At 39.1% G+C, this 19,710-nt stretch overlaps 1 protein-coding gene across 3 annotated transcripts in view; it reads left to right on the top strand.

Moving 5' to 3' along the window:
* DAB2 (DAB adaptor protein 2) overlaps positions 1-19,710 on the top strand; it is a 53,538-nt gene that overhangs the window by 19,573 nt on the left and 14,255 nt on the right. For 2 of the 3 annotated variants that reach the window (XM_021939328.2, XM_021939326.2), the window contains exons 2-9: positions 11,676-11,868; positions 12,687-12,826; positions 13,622-13,720; positions 15,483-15,614; positions 16,129-16,209; positions 16,948-16,974; positions 17,220-17,273; positions 17,707-17,769. In XM_021939328.2, coding sequence (XP_021795020.2) covers positions 11,778-11,868; positions 12,687-12,826; positions 13,622-13,720; positions 15,483-15,614; positions 16,129-16,209; positions 16,948-16,974; positions 17,220-17,273; positions 17,707-17,769 — 687 coding nt within the window. In that variant the 5' untranslated portion in view covers positions 11,676-11,777. The remainder of the gene's footprint in view (positions 1-11,675; positions 11,869-12,686; positions 12,827-13,621; positions 13,721-15,482; positions 15,615-16,128; positions 16,210-16,947; positions 16,975-17,219; positions 17,274-17,706; positions 17,770-19,710) is intronic. The other variant, XM_021939327.2, reaches the window with a different exon arrangement.

The following is a 19,710-nucleotide window of genomic DNA, read 5'->3' as shown; positions in this document are numbered from 1 at the left end:
TGGATTTAGGGTGGGAGGGAAGCAGAATGAAATATGTCCTACTTTACCATCAAATGGTACAAAATAAAGTTCTTCAAAATTCAAATTTTAAAACTGGTTTATTCTATTGACCCATTCCAGTTGCCTATGAACACTTTAGCTTTCTAAAATCTTCTTCCAAAAGTGCTTTCTTGGTATATGTTCTGATTGATATCACTTCAAAACTAGAAATACCAAGCCCTCCTGCTCTTGGGGTGTCCTATGAGGGTGCCCTCCTGCTGTGGTCACCACGGTGTGATGTCTTCAGCCTCAACACAGTCACCTAGTGCAAGTGACTGGGCTACCACCAAAACCTGGTGGGTTTTAGCCACTGAAGAAAGTGCTCTGGTGACCGGGGTAGGTGTGACCATCTCTGGTCCTGCAGTAGCATCTCCAGGTATGGGAAGTGCTCAGTAGAGTTCCGCCATGTCCCTACAGGCCCTCTGGTCACACAGCTCTTTCAGTGTGATAATGCATGCCACCCACCAGCCACTGTACCAAGGCATGCCCATGCTGCCCGGGTCTGCTTGGCTGGGTCAGATTGGACACCTTGTCCCAGGTCTTTAGTTAAGACTACCCACCTTCCTGTTGTGGGGATTCTTCCCTTGGGCCCTCCCCACTGTGTCAGACCACTTCAGCCCATTGACCATTTCCCAGAAGCACCTCAGCCTACTCTACAGACTTGTTCACCAGGTTCCCAGATACCTTTGAGCTCTAAAGCCTGAAATATATGGGAAAGAGTAGCCTTTGCCAAACTCCTCCAACCCCCTAATAATGCCATATTATCCTTTTCCCCAGAACAATGGTTTCATGATAGCTTTTCATCAGAAGTAATGGGAATCACTCATGGCTCCTTCCATAGGTGACTTGATATTTCTCTAAGTAGAAAGAGAAGCAGCCAGAGGGGGTCTCCTCCTCATAGGAGACCCCAAGAGCAGGAGGGCTTGGTATTTCTAGTTTTGAAGTGATATCAATCAGAACATATACCAAGAAAGCACTTTTGGAAGAAGATTTTAGAAAGCTAAAGTGTTCATAGGCAACTGGAATGGGTCAATAGAATAAACCAGTTTTAAAATTTGAATTTTGAAGGACTTTATTTTGTATCATTTGATGGTAAAGTAGGACATTATATTTCATTCATTCGAGATGACATTTAATATCACAACTCTGGGCTCAAGGATATAGTCATTACCTTGTCAATCTCTCTTCTCTACATCACTTCCCAGGGACAAGTACAAAAGGGAGAACAGCATATAAGGAAAGACATACCATATAATGAAAGAATTATGCAGGGGCATCGGTGACTAGCAGCCTCCAAATACAGAGCTCTGCAAAAGCTATGCTGCAGCATGCTGTGTACTAGACCGTAATTCCCCATTTCCATGTCAAGTTGTGCCCACAACATTGTCCTACCTAGCTCGCTTGAGATATACGAAGCTCACATACCAAATGGTCCCTGATGTAAAGCAGATCACAGCCCAAATGATTCAGTGCCAGCAATGTAAGACAATGACAGAAGTGTGATTTTTAACCTCTGTAGTTTCCCTAAAGTTTCAATGTCACTTCCTTCCCTTTGTAGAAGTGAGTTAAAGGAGAAAGTTGGATTCCTGTTCTGTTTAATTTAAGCCAGAGGAGGTTATACTTGAGAACTGGAGTGGAATATGTTTCTTCTCCCACATTAAAGCTGAAATGGGACATTAAAGCTGAAATGGGTATATACTCTCTAATGCCAATTAATTCAAGCTCAAGCCTCATATGTCCATATTCACAAAAATTCCACATGATCAAAAGACCAAAAGGACATTCTGACACTGCTATCTTTCTTAGAACCTGAATAAGTGTAAAGAGGGATTCTAGAATCAATCATCTCTGCATGTCTGTGTTCATACAAGCATATTAACTTACAGCCAGCTTTGCCGAGAGGCCAGAACATGTTCTCACTGTGAAGACTACACTTCCTATTTTTTCCAACTCTAGTGCAGTTAAGCGCTCAAACGAATAGTCCTTGTGCTGAAACAACAAAGCAAAAATACAATTGCAAAACTGATCATAACCTTAATACTTCTGTTCAACTTATGAACACTTTCAGACACTTGCAGTGAATTGGGCGGCACTGCCCAGTCTAAAGGCCAGGCACGGTGGCTCATGCCTGTAATCCCAGCACTTTGGGAGGCTGAGGCGGGTGGATTGCCTGAGGCTAGGAGTTCGAGACCAGCCTGACCAACATAGTGAGACCCTGTCTCTACTAAAAATGCAAAAATTAGCTGGGCCTAGTGGCGGGCCCCTGTAGTCCCAGCTACTCGGGAGGTTGAGGCAGGAGAATCACTTGAACCCGGGAGGTGGAGGTTGCAGTGAGCTGAGATCATGCCACTGCAGTCCAGCCTGGGCGACAGAGCAGGACTCTGTCTCAAAAAACAAAAAACAAAGAATGTACCCCTATTTGGATGCATGAAGCTTCTTTAAAGTTTAAACTCTCCTAAACTTTCTTTATGGTGAGGACTGTTTCTTATGCTCCAATAAGATACATTCCTAATAACAAGTTATTTAAAAAAACAAAATGGGGGGTGGGTACAAAATTAGGACGGGTTATGAGTCCAGAGTATTGAAAGTTGCCAATTCAAGAGCTTAGACTTCCTATCATGCTCAAAAAACAAACAAACAAACAAACAAAAATAGAAAAAACTAAAACTTAAAGGCCAAGCACTGAATAGTAGAGAATGTACTGAAATAAATTTAAATGCTTTGATCTGCAAGTCTCAGACCTAGGCAAAACATCCAAATCAGTATTAATGAGACAGTTTGACTAAGTAACTCTTGCTACCTAGGCAAAAAGGAATCTAGTGACAATGTATAATTAGTCCATGTAAAATCCTTTTTCTATTTTGATTCAGAAAACATCTATTAAATACCATGTTCAAATTACCCTGCTAAGCTATCTTCTTGTTCTTTTGCTTGGTATATCTACTAAATGGAAGGCATTCTTGGTTCAGTCCCCATGCAATGGGCTTTGTACATCCTGTTTTTAAAAAATGGTTTTTAAAAACACACACATGTAATCTCTAGGAATAAGGCATTAGAGTCTCATGCTAGATCTTTCCTGGTGCCAGCTTTGTCCCCTCCAGCTGTTTCACAATTAGACAAGTCAAACTCTCTTTCTTGCCCTCCGTTTTCTAATCGTTATAATAAGATGACGTGGCCAAATTATTCCCTAGTTTTCTTCCAGCTCAAGTCTAACGCACTTGGTATTTCTTTAAGCAGACAAAGGGCTGTTAAAATAGACTGTTGGACCTCACATAGGTCAGTACATTGGAATGATCTAGGAATCTTTAAAATATATTGATACCTGGGACTCTGTGCCCAGAGACTGTGATCTAATTTATCTGGGTATGATATGAATATCATGTTTTAAGAGCTCCACAGTGAAATTTTCCCAGATGATGTGAAGCAGATCTCCTAAACTGTCCGTGATAATGATGTAGGTATGAATTTTGACTCAGGATTCATTGGAACAGGGCTCTCTGGGTAACTTAGAGTAGATTTTGTTCCCAGAGTCTGTTCCCATCAGAACCCAACTTTTGTAGGCTCAGAAGGCAGAGCTGGGCAGGAGGTGGCTCTTACATTGGCAAACCCTCTCACTTTTCCACCTGGGCTTTACTAATTAAAGTGCTAGACTGGGTGCAGTGGGTCATGCCTGAAATCCCAACATTTTGAGAGGCCAAAGCTGGTGGATCACCTGAGGTCAGGAGTTCAAGACCAGCCTGGTCAACATAGTGAAACCCTGTCTCTACTGAAAATACAAAAAATTAGCCAGGCGTGGTGGCTGATGCCTGTAAACTCAGCTACTTGGGAGGGTGAGGCAGGAGAATCACTTGAACCCAGGGGGTGGAGGTTGTAGTGAGCTGAGATTGCACCACTGCACTCCAGCCTGGGCAACAAGAGCAAGACTCTGTCTCAAAATAAATAAATAAATAAAGTATCACACCATTCCACGTTTCCACTTATTAGTAATTTGAGTATAGGTTCTTATTGTTCTAAAAGTGTTTAAACACTTGCTGTGGAAATGCAATGTTGGAAAGAGCACAAGACTGCACAGCACATAGCTTCTGTGACCTAGCTTTGGTTTAATAGTAGCTACTGATATGGTTCGGCTTTGTCTCCACCCAAATCTCATCTTGAATTGTGGCTCCCATAATTCCCATGTATTGTGGGAGGGACCTAGTAGGAGGTAATTAAATCATGGGGGCAGTTTTCCCCATACTGCCCATTCTTGGTAGTGAATAAGTCTCATGAGATTGATGGTTTTCAAAGGGGTTTCCCATTTTCAATTGGCTGTCATTCTTGTCTGCCACCATGATTGTGAGGCCTCCCCAGCTATGTGGAACTGTGAGTCCATTAAACCTCTTTTTCTTTATAAATTACCCAGTCTCAGGTATGTCTTTAACAGCAGTGTGAGAACAGACTAATACAACTACCATTTGTTAAGCACTTTCTAAGCCAGGTGCAGATGTCTCTACATAAGTTCTTTCTGATTTTTTTCCTAACGGCTCAGCAAACTATATTCTTATTTTACAGGTGAAGAAATAAACATTAGATAAATTGCCTCAAGCCACAGAGCAAGGAAATGATGAATCCTGGGTGGGTGGGACTCCCAAGCCTGAGCTATTAGCTGCTATGCTATCCCACCTTTACCCAAAATTAACTGTATAAGAGAATCTTAACTCTGGTCTGACTTGGTTCGAAAAACAGGGAAAGCATCTTGGTTCAAGGTTTAATAAGTCCTCTAAGTCCTGCCATATCATTTTCAAAGGTTAAAGGCAACAATGCCTCCTTGCTGTAAATGCATAACTTGTGTATAGCTCATTGACTCGGGCTTGTTCTGTTAGTGAGGCCCCTACAGCAGTGTCAGCATTTACAAGAAAATCTTCTAAGGACTCCTTTTCAGTATACATTAGCATAGTCTCATTCCTCAGTGAAACAGGCTGTAAAAATCTTACTGTCTGCTCAATTTGGTTTTTGCAAAGTAGAAGAGCCTTCCTAAAAGCATAAGAATCCAAACAAGCAGTTAAAGGAGGAAAGATTTGCATAAAGTGTCAGAAACAGTCTAACTTTGCTACAGCATCGCTGGTAATGACCCCTATTCTTAAAGGGCTACTTTGAAGATAGCGGTGAAGGCTGTTTGCTGCCCTCTTGGACCCCGAGGTCTGTCTTAGAGGTTAATATTTCACATGTCACCCTAATTCCGTACTTTAGCTGAGGCAGGCAGAAAGTTCAAAGAAACAAGGAAGCACATTCTCTGTCCAGTACAAAGTACTGGACATTCTAAACAAATAAGTTCATGTTGCTTTCTTCTTGAGTCTCCTTAATTCCTTTCCCTGTGTCTATTTTATGTGGCTTGTTCTGAAAAATTAATGGTATGTTAATGTCAGTGGGATGATGACTTTTTGAAAGTAGCTTATAAAATACAGGTTAAAATCAGTGAGATTCAAGAAAAGGCAAGAGAGACAGTATATGTAAGAGAAGAGGAAACACAGACTATGCTCACTTTGAACTCAATGACTTATGAGGGATTGATTTTGTGTTGCTGTGTCCATTTCATTATTCATAAAATAGAGACACATTCGGCCGGGTGTGGTGGCTCACACCTGTAATCCCTGCACTCTGGGAGTCTGAGGCAGGTGGATCACCTGAGGTCAGGAGTTCGAGACCAGCCTGGCCAACATGGTGAAACCCTGTCTCTACTAAAAATACAAAAAAATAGCTGGGCATGGTGGCAGGTAGCTGTAATCACAGCTACTCAGGAGGCTGAGGCAGGAGAATGGCTTGAACCTGGGAGGCAGAGGTTGCAGTAAACCAAGATTGTGCCACTGCATTCCAGCCTGGACAACAAAGCAAGACTCCATCTCAAAAAAAAAAAAAAAAACAAGAAGAGAGACATTCTGTTTCATAGGCCTTTTGGGATAAGTGTTCTTAATGGTTGGTATACTAGGTGTTTGTACCATTCCCCTTAATGTTAAAAAAAAATTCCCCACCATCCGTGGAATGGAGCTACCACTAAGTCCTTAACTCAAGTTATTCCTTTTACCAGCATTTTGAGACTGACAAAGCACTTTTCCTGCCTGCTCTGTATAATTAGGGTAAGAAGGTAAGCTTGGGGTATCACAGGGGAGGATGGTTGACACTTGTATTATGATATTGCTTCAAAACCTTGGAATCATTAAGCAGTACCATTGCTGATGCCAACACATTCCTACTGGTAGAAAGGGTAAGGATATATAAGAAGTGTCAGCTAACTTTACCCCCACAAAGCCTAGACTAATCATTGTCCACCATGCTGGCAATTCAAGGATTGAAAGCACTAGACATTTTATATGAATCACTAAGGACTAAGTAATAGCTGATTTTTATTATTGCAAAGTCCATAGTCATTCTAAGATGACTCATGCAGTCTTCCAGAATAAATTTCTCAGAGCCTTCTCAGAAACCAGGAGAGATGTTGCAAGCTCCAGAATCTCTCGTAGTCATCTGATGCTAGTACCACAGAAGGGGGAAGTCTCTGCATTCTTTCAGGGAGATTTGTATTAAGTCCAAAATCCAAGTTAGAGATCTTCACTTAAATGGAAGCTAATTTTATTAATATAGCAGAGTTTCCTTTACAGCTTTCTGTTCTATCTGAGGCCTTAAAAAGGAGTCAGGACTATAGGATAACTTTAGATCCTCCTTTGTTTTTACATGTGTCATCTTACTTCTCTTTTCAATCTTCCAATGAAGGAAACAGCCTGTCCCTGAGAACCAGGATAACAAACTAGCTATTTTTAGATGGGGAACTGTGCTTGTGAGCCTTTTTATGTGTTTTTGAGCTTTAATTTGTAATCCTTGCCTTGTGATAACACCCCTTGGGTGTATTTCCTGACTAATTTTGCACTTTTTGAACTGAAGGGACCTGAGACTACACCCAACAAGTGAGAAAATTGTATACTTCCTCCTTGTGCTACACTCACTTGCTTCCATTTATAAGAGATTATTACCATCCTAGAGCTTTCAAACAGACCTCGTTGCTTAACATAAGCTAGACACTTTCTTCAACAGAGCCCCAGTTTGGAAGGGTAATCAAATGTAATGCATTTGAATATTGAATATTAAGTTTAAACCAATTATTCTCTACAGAGGGATCTAAGTCTATAAGCGAGCTGCCTTCTATCTACTGCATGTTAGATGATAACTTGCCTATTTGACAAGTCTGTGATGGGGACTTGCTCTTTAAACCTTGGGAAAAAGGTAAATTATCACTCTGGTATGTGCATAACTGGATGTACACTTTTGTTAAAATCTTGCAATAAGTCTTGAACATTTTTTTTGTAAAGGGGTTTGTAGTCTTGAGGTCTATGGGCAGAGTCTACCTTCTGATCATTTCAGGAAGTAAAGATAGATACATTTTCAATTGTATGGCCTACAATGAGACTTATCCTTGGCTATTGCAACTCAACATACACATCCATTTTCTTCAGGGAATTTATATTATTAAACTTTTCCTCATGTTTTTCTTCCTTGTCCCTTGGAATTGCTCATACCCAAATGGCGAAAGGATATAGTCAAAGGAAAACAAATACCTTTAAAACAACTCCAATGCTATGAAAAGCTGTATTTAAATATCTGAACAGAGAAATTTTTGCTATAAAAACTTATAGCAAGGTAACACCACTCACCTTAGAACGCTTCCATTTGGCCCAGTCTGCCAGTGCTAGATTTGATATGTGGTCTTAAGCTATGTCTTGTATTACTTTCATGACTAAACCCACATGCCACCGTTCCCTCCCCCCAAACCCCTCAAAGTTCTTTGTGGCACTTCTCAAATTCTTTTAAAATAGACTCATGTTAGAATACAAATAGCCAAATTTAATGAGCTAAGTCTTTTCATGTCAGAAATAATACCCTGCAGTAAAGTATCATATCCGGCTTCAAAGATGGGCAACAAACTCTTAAGCCCAGATCACTTTTTCAGCCAGCAATTCTAACCCAGTTCTGGGCCATCTTGCCGCTGCTATCAACACATGCATTGATGAACTCAGCGTAATACTGAACTAAGCAAGACAGACCTGAAGGTATAGTCACATACACTTCAATGGCCTCCCATGAAGAAAATAGAATGTATTATTCTCTTTTGGAATATATTGTTACAGTTCTTGTTCTGGGCCTAGGAAGTAAAAAGTAGATATTGAAGTATATAAATATAGCCTTGAAAGCCAAAATAATATGGTTTTTAAAAGCATATAAGGATTAATATTCAGATGAAACACTTGAATCTGCCACATTTAGGGTATCCTTAAAGAATAGTTTTTTGATCTGGAAAATCAAAACAGATTAGCCTTACCATTGTGTCAGTTGGAGTTCAGTCCACATCAGTTATTTTAAAAGATTTTAATGTTAAGCATTAATTCCCATTCAAATACTAATCAGGCCTGACCCTGCTTAGCTTCCAAAATCAGGCTTGTTTGTGGTTGTATGACTGCAGATATTAAGTGTTAACTAGGTATAAAGTTGTTAGCTAGAAAACTGAGAGAGTAAGAAGAGAAGACCAAGTCATCACTGGTTAAGTAAACTACAGAAAGCAGCTACCACCTCTAGGGCTGAGTGGACAAAGGTAAGACATTGGAACCGTCAAAGTTTATAAAGCTTGCAGGAGGGGATCTCATGGTGCTGCTACTGAGGCCTGTGAGAAGGGAGTACTGCTCAGCTAGGACTGGAGTCCCTGTATCTGAGGACCTGGGACCTGTTGGCCTGGAGAGAATACACCAGAGAACTAATGCTGGTGTCTCCAAGATGGGCATGATGAGGCTAGTTCTGCAAGTGGTAAAACTGGATTCAGGGGCTGTTTTAGGAAGAAACTCTTGCTGCTGGGGTGAAGAAGCTCTACTAGAGTCACACTCCCAGGAGCCTCAAGCCATAAGGAAGTCCATGTGGAGCAAGCAGACATGTCCGTGTCCCTTCTCCAGCTTGGCAGTTTCCCTCCAGCGCCCCTTACTGGCAGAGCCACCATGCAGCCAGCAGGCAAAGCAGGCAAAGCAGGAATGTTTGCACAGTCTAGCTCCAGCTTCACTAACCAGGGATAGAGGTAGTTCTGAAGCTCAGACAACTTAATAAATGGCACAGATCACCCCTCTAGCTACTCAGCATCCACATACACCCTTCCACACCTTTCAACTTCCCCCCCGACAGCCACACAAATGTTTCCATCTAAAAAGGTGCAACTGTCTTTCATTCCGAGAAAGACGTTCTCACCTCCTCCCCAAACTGGGAAGCTGCAAAGATCCAGCAGGCATCACATTCATTTCTGGAAAACGGTTAGTGTCTTTGGGCTACATTAACCACTCCTAGACTTCAGTCACAGTCCCATCCGAATAATGCACTGCCTAAAAACAAAATTGTACATTTAACTTCAAAAATACTTGCATTAAAAGAGAAGATAGAGAGATAAGAAAACAGGTAATACATACCAGTGTATACACATAACAAGCAAGGAAGAAAATGTGCATAGCTACAACTGTCCTCATTACCATCAACACGAATGCTATCTATATCCCAGACATTGAGAAATGAGTCTCCTACCTTCAAGGAGGTTATAGTCCAGTGTATGGACAGACAAGCAAATAGACTTCTGTGTAAACCATGCAATGGACATGTGTATTTCAAGAGGACTACGTGAAGCTGTGCTGGAATACAGCTTCTCAGCTGAGATTTGTCACTGCAGTGTTGAGGAGCTCTGGTTTGGGGCCAGACAGTCTGGGTTACAAACCTGGTTATACCACTTAGCAGGTATGTCGTTTAAAATATCTGTGCCTTCACTTTGGGAGGCCGAGTTGGGTGGATCACAAGGTCAGGAGCTTGAGACCGGCCTGACTAACATGGTTGAAACTCCGTCTCTACTGAAAATACAAAACTTAGACGGGCGTAGTGCCACACACCTGTAATCCCAGCTACTCAGGAGGCTGAGGCAGGAGAATCACTGGAACCCGGGAGGTGGAGGTTGCAGTGAGCCAAAACGGCGCCACTGTACTCCACCCTGGGTAACAGAGTGAGACTTTGTCTCAAAAAAAAAAAAAAAAAAAGAAAAGAAAAGAAAAGGAAAAGGAAAAAGAAAAAAAATATATCTGTACCTTGGCCTTCCTCTGGAAAATGAAATATTGTGATACAGTAATACTCACAGGACTACTATGAATCTTTTAGAGTTAATACAAGTAAAAGGTTAGTAGTGCCTGGTTCCCACCTAAGTCCTGAGTTAAGTATAACTTTGAATCTTCTACTGTGTAAGACTTTCATCTGTAAACAGACTGTCTCCCTGATTGCCAACCAGCCAGGTGTCTTTGAGCAAAATTAACTACTAAATCTCCAAATGAAACAATTCAGATAACATTACTCATACATAGATTGCATGAATGTATATATTTAAAGACTGTTCAGATTATAAAGACTATTTTAAAACTCACGGTGGGAGAAATTAAGTACTGACCCCTATGAAAACATGTTGACATTTGTAAACAAGCTAAGTGCAATTTAAATTGAGTGAAAACTTGAGACTTACTTTTTATTTAGATACTCTTTAAGTATCTAACAAACGACAGGTATTCTCATGTGGTGGGCTTAGTCCTTCAATTAAAATGTTCACTTAAATGGGTAGTATAGGCACAGAATGAAGAGGGCTTTTAGTGAAGGCTGGGTTGTGAAGGGGTTAGTGTACCAGCCCACATGTTGTCTTAAAACGATTACAAAACAATGAATGACTTTTCTTTGCCTTTGGTCATCAGTTAATGTAGAAAGTTAATCTACTCACTCTAGATCTCTCTACAGCTATATGGAAACATTGGCTCCTGGGAAGTGAGAGAACCTTTTGGAAAGTTAGCTCACTTCTGTGTGGTTTACAATGACTGCGTTTTCCTGTTTCTCCTACTATGATACATTGTGGGTAGGGCAGAGGTTATGAGAGCACAGGACAGACTGTTTGGAGGATGGTGATGCTGAATAATCGCATAAAAATGTACTAGATGAGTTGCACAATTGGCAACCCCTCAATCCATTATTTCCCTGGTACAAATAAGTGTTAATGGCAAAAAAGGATGTCTTTTATAGTGCTTGGATAGCCCTGGGGATCATATGCAGAATCCTAATACTTAAAACAAATTTATCAATGTGAATAAGATACAGTTCATAACACTAGTCACCGCCTTTACAGTTAAGCAGTTTTGTGAAGAACTGAAATTTATAATGCCCGATCTCAAATGGCATTTGCAATCTCACCAGGCTCAGCATTCAATTTATTTCTGTTTTGCAATAAAACCTAGCAAGTTTTCGATCCCTATCTTTAATACTTGATTTTTATGCCAAAGTTCTAATAAAAACTGCTTAGCTAGATAATCATTAAACGTTACCAGATACCAAGTGCTTAAAGAAAAACCTAATAGGCACACATATTCCATTTTGGAAACTACAAAGGAAACGGCCCTACCCACTCCCCTGCTTTCAGTCTTCAGTCTAATACAGCAGGAGAAGGAACAAAATGAGTCCAAAGAACTACAAAAGAAAGTCACTAGTTGTAAGCCTATTCTGGCATAAAGTCTGGGTCTGCTGTGTTCTGATCTCAATATGCCTCTAAATTCTGCCTACAGGCGACTGTGGGAGGTTATGTTTATTTGAGACTTCTCCATCGGGGATCGCCTGGTGTCACCAAGTGTTCACTGGTACTGGGGTTTGCTGCCTGCCTTCTTGCCATGTCTAACGAAGTGGAGACCGGTGCCACCAACGGTCAGCCCGACCAACAGGCCGCACCAAAAGCACCCTCAAAGAAGGAAAAAAAAAAAGGTATGGAGAAATCCTCTTGAAGCCACGGAAGGGAGCTAAAGGTGGTTATTCCTGGAGAAATGTGAAATTCAGAATAAAGTAAGGGCTGGCTCTTATCTTCCTTCAACCTCAGCTTAGTCTCAAGTTCTCCTAATAGGAAAGTTGTACTTTGGGAGAAGAGACTGGTTCATCCCACTTGTAATAAGACATCTCTGGAAACCTGCGATTACACCCACTTAGGTCCAGCTGGGAAATACTCATAGGCATCTTGTTCAGTTAATAATGCAATCATTAATTATTTTTTATTTACCATTTGGTTTTACTGAACTCATTAGGAATGGGACTACACAGACCTTGTAAAAGGAGCAAAAAACAATATAAAGATGGGATAATTATCTTAATAATTTTCAAGAGAACTTAGGCATAATTCCTTTCTGCCTTATTGATAGTTTAAAATGTTGGTCAATTGTTTGGCAGCTTATTTTTCTTATGTTAAAAATACGTATATTATCATCCTTATATTCTTTTAAAGACTTAAAAAAAGCTATGATGAACAATGTCCCCAACTCCCACCTCCCATATTCCCATAAGTTTCCCATAATGCTGTCAATTTTGTACTTCTAAGAGTTTATTTTCTCCCCACCCCAACTCCATACACAGTTGATTGTGGAACATGATTTTGCTGAAGGGAAGTAAGAATACGACAGGATAGAATATTATACACATGATCAGTTGTAGTATAATTAGGATTTATACTACTTAAATTTTGGAGAGTCTAGAGCATGTTTGGTCATAATTAGAACTGGCATTCTTTATCCTGTATTCCTTTGTTTTCTCAGGCCCTGAAAAGACAGACGAATATCTCTTAGCAAGGTTCAAAGGTGATGGTGTAAAATATAAGGCCAAGCTGATTGGTATTGATGATGTGCCAGACGCAAGAGGGGATAAAATGAGCCAAGACTCTATGATGAAACTAAAGGTAAAAAGGAAATGAATGCTTTATCTGTATGTTAAGCGAAAGTCCAAGAGAGGGAATTATATTAGAAGCTCTTGTTGACCTATGTTCAATTACTTGAAAACCCCTTTTAATCACATTATCCATCAGTAGTGCCCCATTTTCTGAGAAGCCGTGAGTGTTTGCATATTTGGAGGGGTGTCCTAGAGACCTAATTTTATCAAGTATAACAGGATTCTAGATGCCTGGCAAACTCAACATTGGGACGAACTAAACCTATTCCTATTTCTATTCCTATAAAAGCTATGTGCAAATGTGTACGTTGTTTCTCTTACTATATGTGGAGAGCACGGAATATCCTGTTTTAGACCTGGGAATTGTTATGATAAAATTTAGAATTCTGTTTAGACACTGGTGTTCCGTAGTGTTAGCCTTCCTTTTTTTTGAATTTTAAAATTTAGTATTATTTTTTGAATTTTAAAATTAGTCAGTGAAACTGACTAAATAAATAATACTTGTTCAGTAGTTCAAGGCCTAGAAGAAACATCTCTAAAGATCTTCTAGTTGATTTTTACCAATGACTATTGTGAGGCCAAGAGATTTAGAGTGACTTGTCTGAGTTCGCACAGCTAACTAAGGGATGCGCTGGTTCAACGTCTTCCGTGCCGTCCTGCTGTCCCTGATGAAAAGTGCAAAATTCTTTCATCGATGGCAAACCAGGTTGAAAACAAAGCTGACTGACTTGGAAAATTTTGATATTAAAAGCATTGTAGGATGTTTTAAAAAATTCAACTTCTCTTGCTTTTCCACCCTCATCAGGGAATGGCGGCAGCTGGTCGGTCTCAGGGACAACACAAACAAAGGATCTGGGTCAACATTTCCCTTTCTGGGATAAAAATAATTGATGAGAAAACTGGGGTAAGAATTCACATTTTCTGATACCTCTCTGACCACCTGAGTCTGACCAACAATTTGCTGCTTGAATTTCGGCTCCCCTTCTTCTTTCTCAAAGTTCTGTAGGGAAAAAATACAGCAGGTATTACATCTTCAGAAGGAACAGGCAGAAAACAGAATGGGGGTGAAAGTCAAGATACTTTATTTTGAATTTGTGTTCTATAATAAATGTGAATCTAAGTCTATTAAGTCTGTTAATAGGCTTAGCTACACATTATGTCTATAATATATATATTTTTGAAATTAAATATAAATATATATAATTTATACAATATAAATATTTAAATATATATTAAAATATAAATAAATATATATATTTATAAAGTAAAACTTTATATGTATGTATTTTTGGCCTCAGGTATACAGAACTAGATTAATTTTAACCCCTAGTTTATGACACTTTTATGTATTGGTTACATGTGAACTTACCAGCTAACCTAAAGCTAGAAACTCACCCGTAACACATCTACCTCTTTTTCATTTATTTTTTCCCTGTCTTCTCACCTCACAGATGTAACCTTGTTTATTTTTTGTTGGTTCCTGTTGTTCTATCACTTATGAACAGTCTTACTTATTTTGCTTTGTTTTTAAGCCTTATCAGAAAGCTATTTATCATACGTCAAGCCTTCTGTGATTTATTTTAAAATGTGTGTGGCTCATTACCATTGCTATAAAATACTCTCTTGCATCACAATACTGTGGGGAGACCTCCAGTTACTGTTCATCCCTTTCTAGAGTGCCCATTATCTACTATGCAAACCTAGGGCCCTGGCACCCTAGTGGACCCCACTCAGCCTGCTGGTGCTGGGGTCCTCAGGCACCACTCTCTTCATCAGTCGCCCTTATCTCTCAACTCTTATTTTCCCAAGCCCATCAGAGAAAGGTGGCATGTTTCTCTCACCCTTCTTTCTCTCCTCAAACTTTCTAAGATAATAAAAATTTTTCAGTGGCCTTAGACATTCAGGACCAAAAGCCGAGACACACTCTGCCACCTACAAATATCCCTGAAGAGTTGAACCTTGTTACCTGCTTGAAAGGATCAAGAGAAAGGAGGGAAAAATAGAAGAAAAGACACTGCTAAGCCAATTAAGTCCCCACCCCTTATAATTCCTGGTTAATGACATAGTCATTATGTCATTAACATAATGTAGTTATTACTACATTATGTTACTATGTATTAGGCTGTCTAGGTGGGGCTGAGAAATACTTGGTGACAGTATTTGGTATCCTGCAGAATATACTGGGAATACTGTTCCAATAACACATAGGATGGTTCCTTGGCCACTCTGAGCCATCGTCAATGAATCCCTGTGAACCCTCCTCTAGCTTAGTTATGCTGTTCATTTAAGTTTGTGTTTGAGTTGGGAAAGTCGGCCTATTTGACTTGGCTTAAGGGCTAAATATCTCCTCTTCACTTGGTCTTCTAATCCTCAGTCATTCCTTGCTATATGGCATCATGTCTTTAAAGCAGGGAGAGTAAAGTATCAATATTTTCAGAAGGAACATTCTTCCCACTTTTGTTTTCTATTCTTCTTTCTTTTGAAGTCCTTTCTAGCAAGAGTAATGCTCTAGCCTTCAACCAGAAACTTTTTAGTTCTTTAACCTTTCTTCAAATGGTTTAACCTTTTCATATATGTCTTCATATATGTGTCTGAGGCTTAGGTGTGCTAGCCTGCAAATAGATTCTGGTTTTCTTAATAAATTACTCTTTATGTTCTTTTTTAAGGTAATAGAGCATGAACATCCAGTAAATAAGATTTCTTTCATTGCCCGTGATGTGACAGACAACCGGGCATTTGGTTACGTGTGTGGAGGAGAGGGCCAACATCAGTTTTTTGCCATAAAAACCGGGCAACAGGTGAGCTCTAAGTCTTGCCATAGACCTGGGGACTTGTCCTCTGTTGGACATTGGAGTGTCTGTCACTCAACTAGAAAATTTACTGGAAATAATTGGATGTAGGAGGGCTAAATAATGATTCAGATAATGACTATTTTTATTGGCCTGTGGAATCTTTAAAAAATGTCATCGATAGCCATGTACTACTGTGTGCCACAGGATTGTGAGAACGGACCTTCTTATAAAGTGAATATCGATTTCAGAACAATGGTGAATTATTCTCAGAAACCTTAAAGGACTTCGAAAATGATCATGATACCTCTTATTTTGTCTAAATACTTATTAACCCTGCTGTCCTTTATGTACCTAAGGGTGAGGATTGGGTTGGTGGTGATCCCCTATAAATAAGCCAGGGGAGGGAAGTAAGGAGTTTTAAGATTAAAAAAAATCCCAGTATGAATTATAACTGATGTGAGACAAAGGAAATAAAATACTAAAATTAAAATACTGATAACAGTGCTTTCCCTTGCTGCAGGCTGAACCATTAGTTGTTGATCTTAAAGACCTTTTTCAAGTTATCTATAATGTAAAGAAAAAGGAAGAAGAAAAGAAAAAGGCAAGTACTACCTGATTAATGCTCCATTAAATTTAAAGCTGGCCTGGTGCAGTGGCTCATACCTGTAATCCCAGCACTTCGGGAGGCAGAGGCAGGTGGATCACCTGAGGTCAGGAGTTCGAGACCAGTCTGGCCAACAAGGCAAAACCTCATCGCTACTGAAACTACAAAAATTAGCCAGGGGTGGTGGCAGGCGCCTGTAATATCAGCTACTCGGGAGTCTGAGGCAAGGAGAATTGCTTGAACCCGAGGGGCAGAGGTTGCAGTCAGCCAAGATTGTGCCACTGCACTCCAGCCTGGGCGACAGAGCGAGAGTCTGTCTCACAAAAACAAACAAACGAGCTTAAAATTGTATTCAGGACTGTGTTTAATATTATGTATAAATATGATCTATCTGAAAATTTGGCTTCTATATGTATTATCTATTCTTCCCAGTAGGGAAATGGATAGATTTTTATGGTTAGGCACTTCTAATCTCCAGTCCCCCTGGCTTTTATTTTTTCTCTCTCTACAAGATTCATATTAATTCTAGGAAATATACAGGACAACCAAGTTTAAATCCAGTACCTCTACTCAAACCTAATATTGACATGAAAAGGGGAGGGGAATGGAGGGCAGAAATAATATATGAGACTTATTCTTGCCTTATGTCTGTGAACCTCAGGCATACTTGTTTTTGTATTTAACTCCCTTTCACTATGAATATGAAGATCACTGAATATGTATCTTTCTTTTTAGACAGAGGAAGCCAACAAAGCAGTTGAGGTAAAATTGCATCTTTACTTCTTGTTAATCATGTGTGTGATGCACGTAAGCCCCTATTTGCTACCTGCCCAACCACTCTTACCACCTCGCTTATTCCTATGTGTTTATGACCACTTTGATCATGAAAGATGTTTAGTTAAAAGACGAATACCAAAACCATTGCTGCTTAGTAAGGTAATACAGTGGACAAATACATTTTATAGAGAAAGCTCAACTAAATCCTTAAATATTTGCTATCTTTTCAGAATGGGAGCGAAGCCCTAATGATTCTAGATGACCAAACTAACAAACTGAAATTGGTATGTATTAATATGTGATGTTTGACAGTTCTTATTTATCTGAACGTGGTTTCTACTTCCTGTAGATGTTGCTGATACCAAATCTGCATTGAATCTGTATGAAAATTCAATTGAGACAACTATTTTTCAAAATGTTAGTGTAACATCTATGTCAATATACAAAAGTAGTCAAAAAAAGATTAGAAAAGTAATCTTTCTAGTAGCCACACCTGAATCTAATCTAACATTTTTAAGGATGTGGACAAGATAGATTTGCTTTGAGAAATGTCTACACTTCTTGACCTAAATAGCTTAATATGAAATCTATTAATTAAATGGAAATTAAATTGTGACAACTACTTTCCTAAACTTTAGGAAACAAATGATCACAACAATATACGAAGTAATCTTTTTTAGTAGACACATCTGAATCTAATTCAAATACTTTTTTAAGGGTGTTGACCAGATGGATTTGTTTGGGGACATGTCTACACCTCCTGACCTAAATAGTCCAACAGTAAGTGTTTGTTTTTAAATTTGCAATGTAATAAAAATGACATCTATAACTCAAATTGGCAATAACCAGAAATCCTAAGCATCTCATTGAAACTTGGAAGGTGACCGTTGATTTTTGCAAATGAAGTGTCAATGGTTTTTAGAATAAATGTGAATCTTAAGTCACCATGGGAACCTATCCACACTAATTCAGTTATATTAATATTGCTTACAGGTTAAACCTGAACAATAGGTCAGCAATGTAGTCCTTCATGGTATCACTTAGGATTAGAAGGAGGCGCTGAATAATAGCCCTTGAATAAGCCTACTTGAAGAAAGTATGATTGTTAGATGGGTAATCATAAAGCCTCCTGTCCTCTTCATTTCTTTTGCATTCTGTCAGTTGCAATTTAGCAGCATAAATTTGGTGTGAAGTAAGATTTAAAACAAACAAGAGGTTCAGTTATATTCCACCAAAGCTTGTCCTTGTTAGAAAGCTCCCCATTCTCACAGTATTTTATACCATATCCAGTCTGCTCAATATTGAATGATCTGTAACAACCCTGTAAGAATAGAACAGTATTTTCCTTTACAAATTAAAAAAAAAAAAAAATGGTGGTTCAGGGAAAAAGAAGAAGAAGAAGTAGAAGAAGAAAAAAAACAGGAAAGAGGTCCAGATTCAAGGCTTAAGCCTAAGTCTTCAGACCTTCCAAAACATACCTCATGTCCATGACATTTTGAATTACTTCTTGCAACTTCTTTTATTTATATAACAGTTTCCTGAGCACCCACTATTTGCAAGGCATAGCAGTAAAATACACAACATCAATGACATCATGGAATTTACTCTCTGGCAGGGAGACCAACACTAAAACTAATCACATCATTAGCAATTGATGTTACTTACAGGGTATTTATCTAGTTCAGAAATTCAGATAATGCTTCTGAGGAAGTGAGTTTCTAGAATTGAACATAAAAGATGAGAAGGCAATAAACACAAAAAGAGAATTAGTCTAGAATAATGGGGGGCAATGTCTAGAAAGGACTCCCTTGCATCAGGAAATTAACTTGGAAGCCTACGTGACCAAGGTTACAGGAGTTCAAGCAACAGATCAAAGATTGGGTAAAATTCTCACTTCGGAGTTCTGCAGAGAATTCGAGGCCTGTGAATCCTCACTGCATAAAACTTTCAGGTCAAATGAGATGGAGAGGAGCAGGGACTTCAAGCATTCTTCTCTGACCCTAACCAAATGAGAATCACAATGCATGGTAATGTTCTAAAATACCTGTAAGAGAGAAGCCTGTTTAATATTCATTTTAGCAGTGAGCCCTAACTCACTTGCCTATAGAACCTTACATTCTTCATAATGTTTGCTATAGTTCTGAGGATAAACTTTTTAAAATACTAGACTAGATTATCCTGACAGATCCATCCTAACTCTGAGGTCCTTTTGATTTGTAGTCAACCTTGCCCTTTCCTCCATCAGTGATGCTTTCTTCAAAATAAATCAGTAATATTCAAAGAGAGCAAAGCACTCAAGATATGAAGTGGAATTCCAGTGGAACAGGCAAGGAAGTACTGCCTTATAATCTACTTCTGTAGACTTCCAGAATGTTCTAAAAACGGAAATGGAAAACAATATGGATAAACTTCAGTCTCATTTTCATTAGACTTTATGCAGTCTAAAAATTTTTTATTTATAGGAATTCAAGTTTTAGTTAAACTAACAATAAAGTAAAATACCATCAAAATATATACTCTGATAACCAAAGGAAGGCAAACAGATCTAATTATGTGCTGGTTAAGCTTTGACAACATGTTCTTATCTATTGACTCTATAGTCATAGGTCAAAAATAGATTTATCTCTACTTGGCAAAGCCAGCATGTTTAAAAATATTCAACTCTTTCAACAATTGCTTTGAAACATGTAAAGAGAGAAAGAAATCTAAATTGCCTAGACT

The sequence above is a fragment of the Papio anubis genome, chromosome 5, assembly GCF_008728515.1.
Source record: "Papio anubis isolate 15944 chromosome 5, Panubis1.0, whole genome shotgun sequence".
Classification (NCBI taxonomy): domain Eukaryota; kingdom Metazoa; phylum Chordata; class Mammalia; order Primates; family Cercopithecidae; genus Papio; species Papio anubis.
Note: the sequence above shows the minus strand (reverse complement) of the source record. Positions and strands in the feature narration are given on the sequence as shown.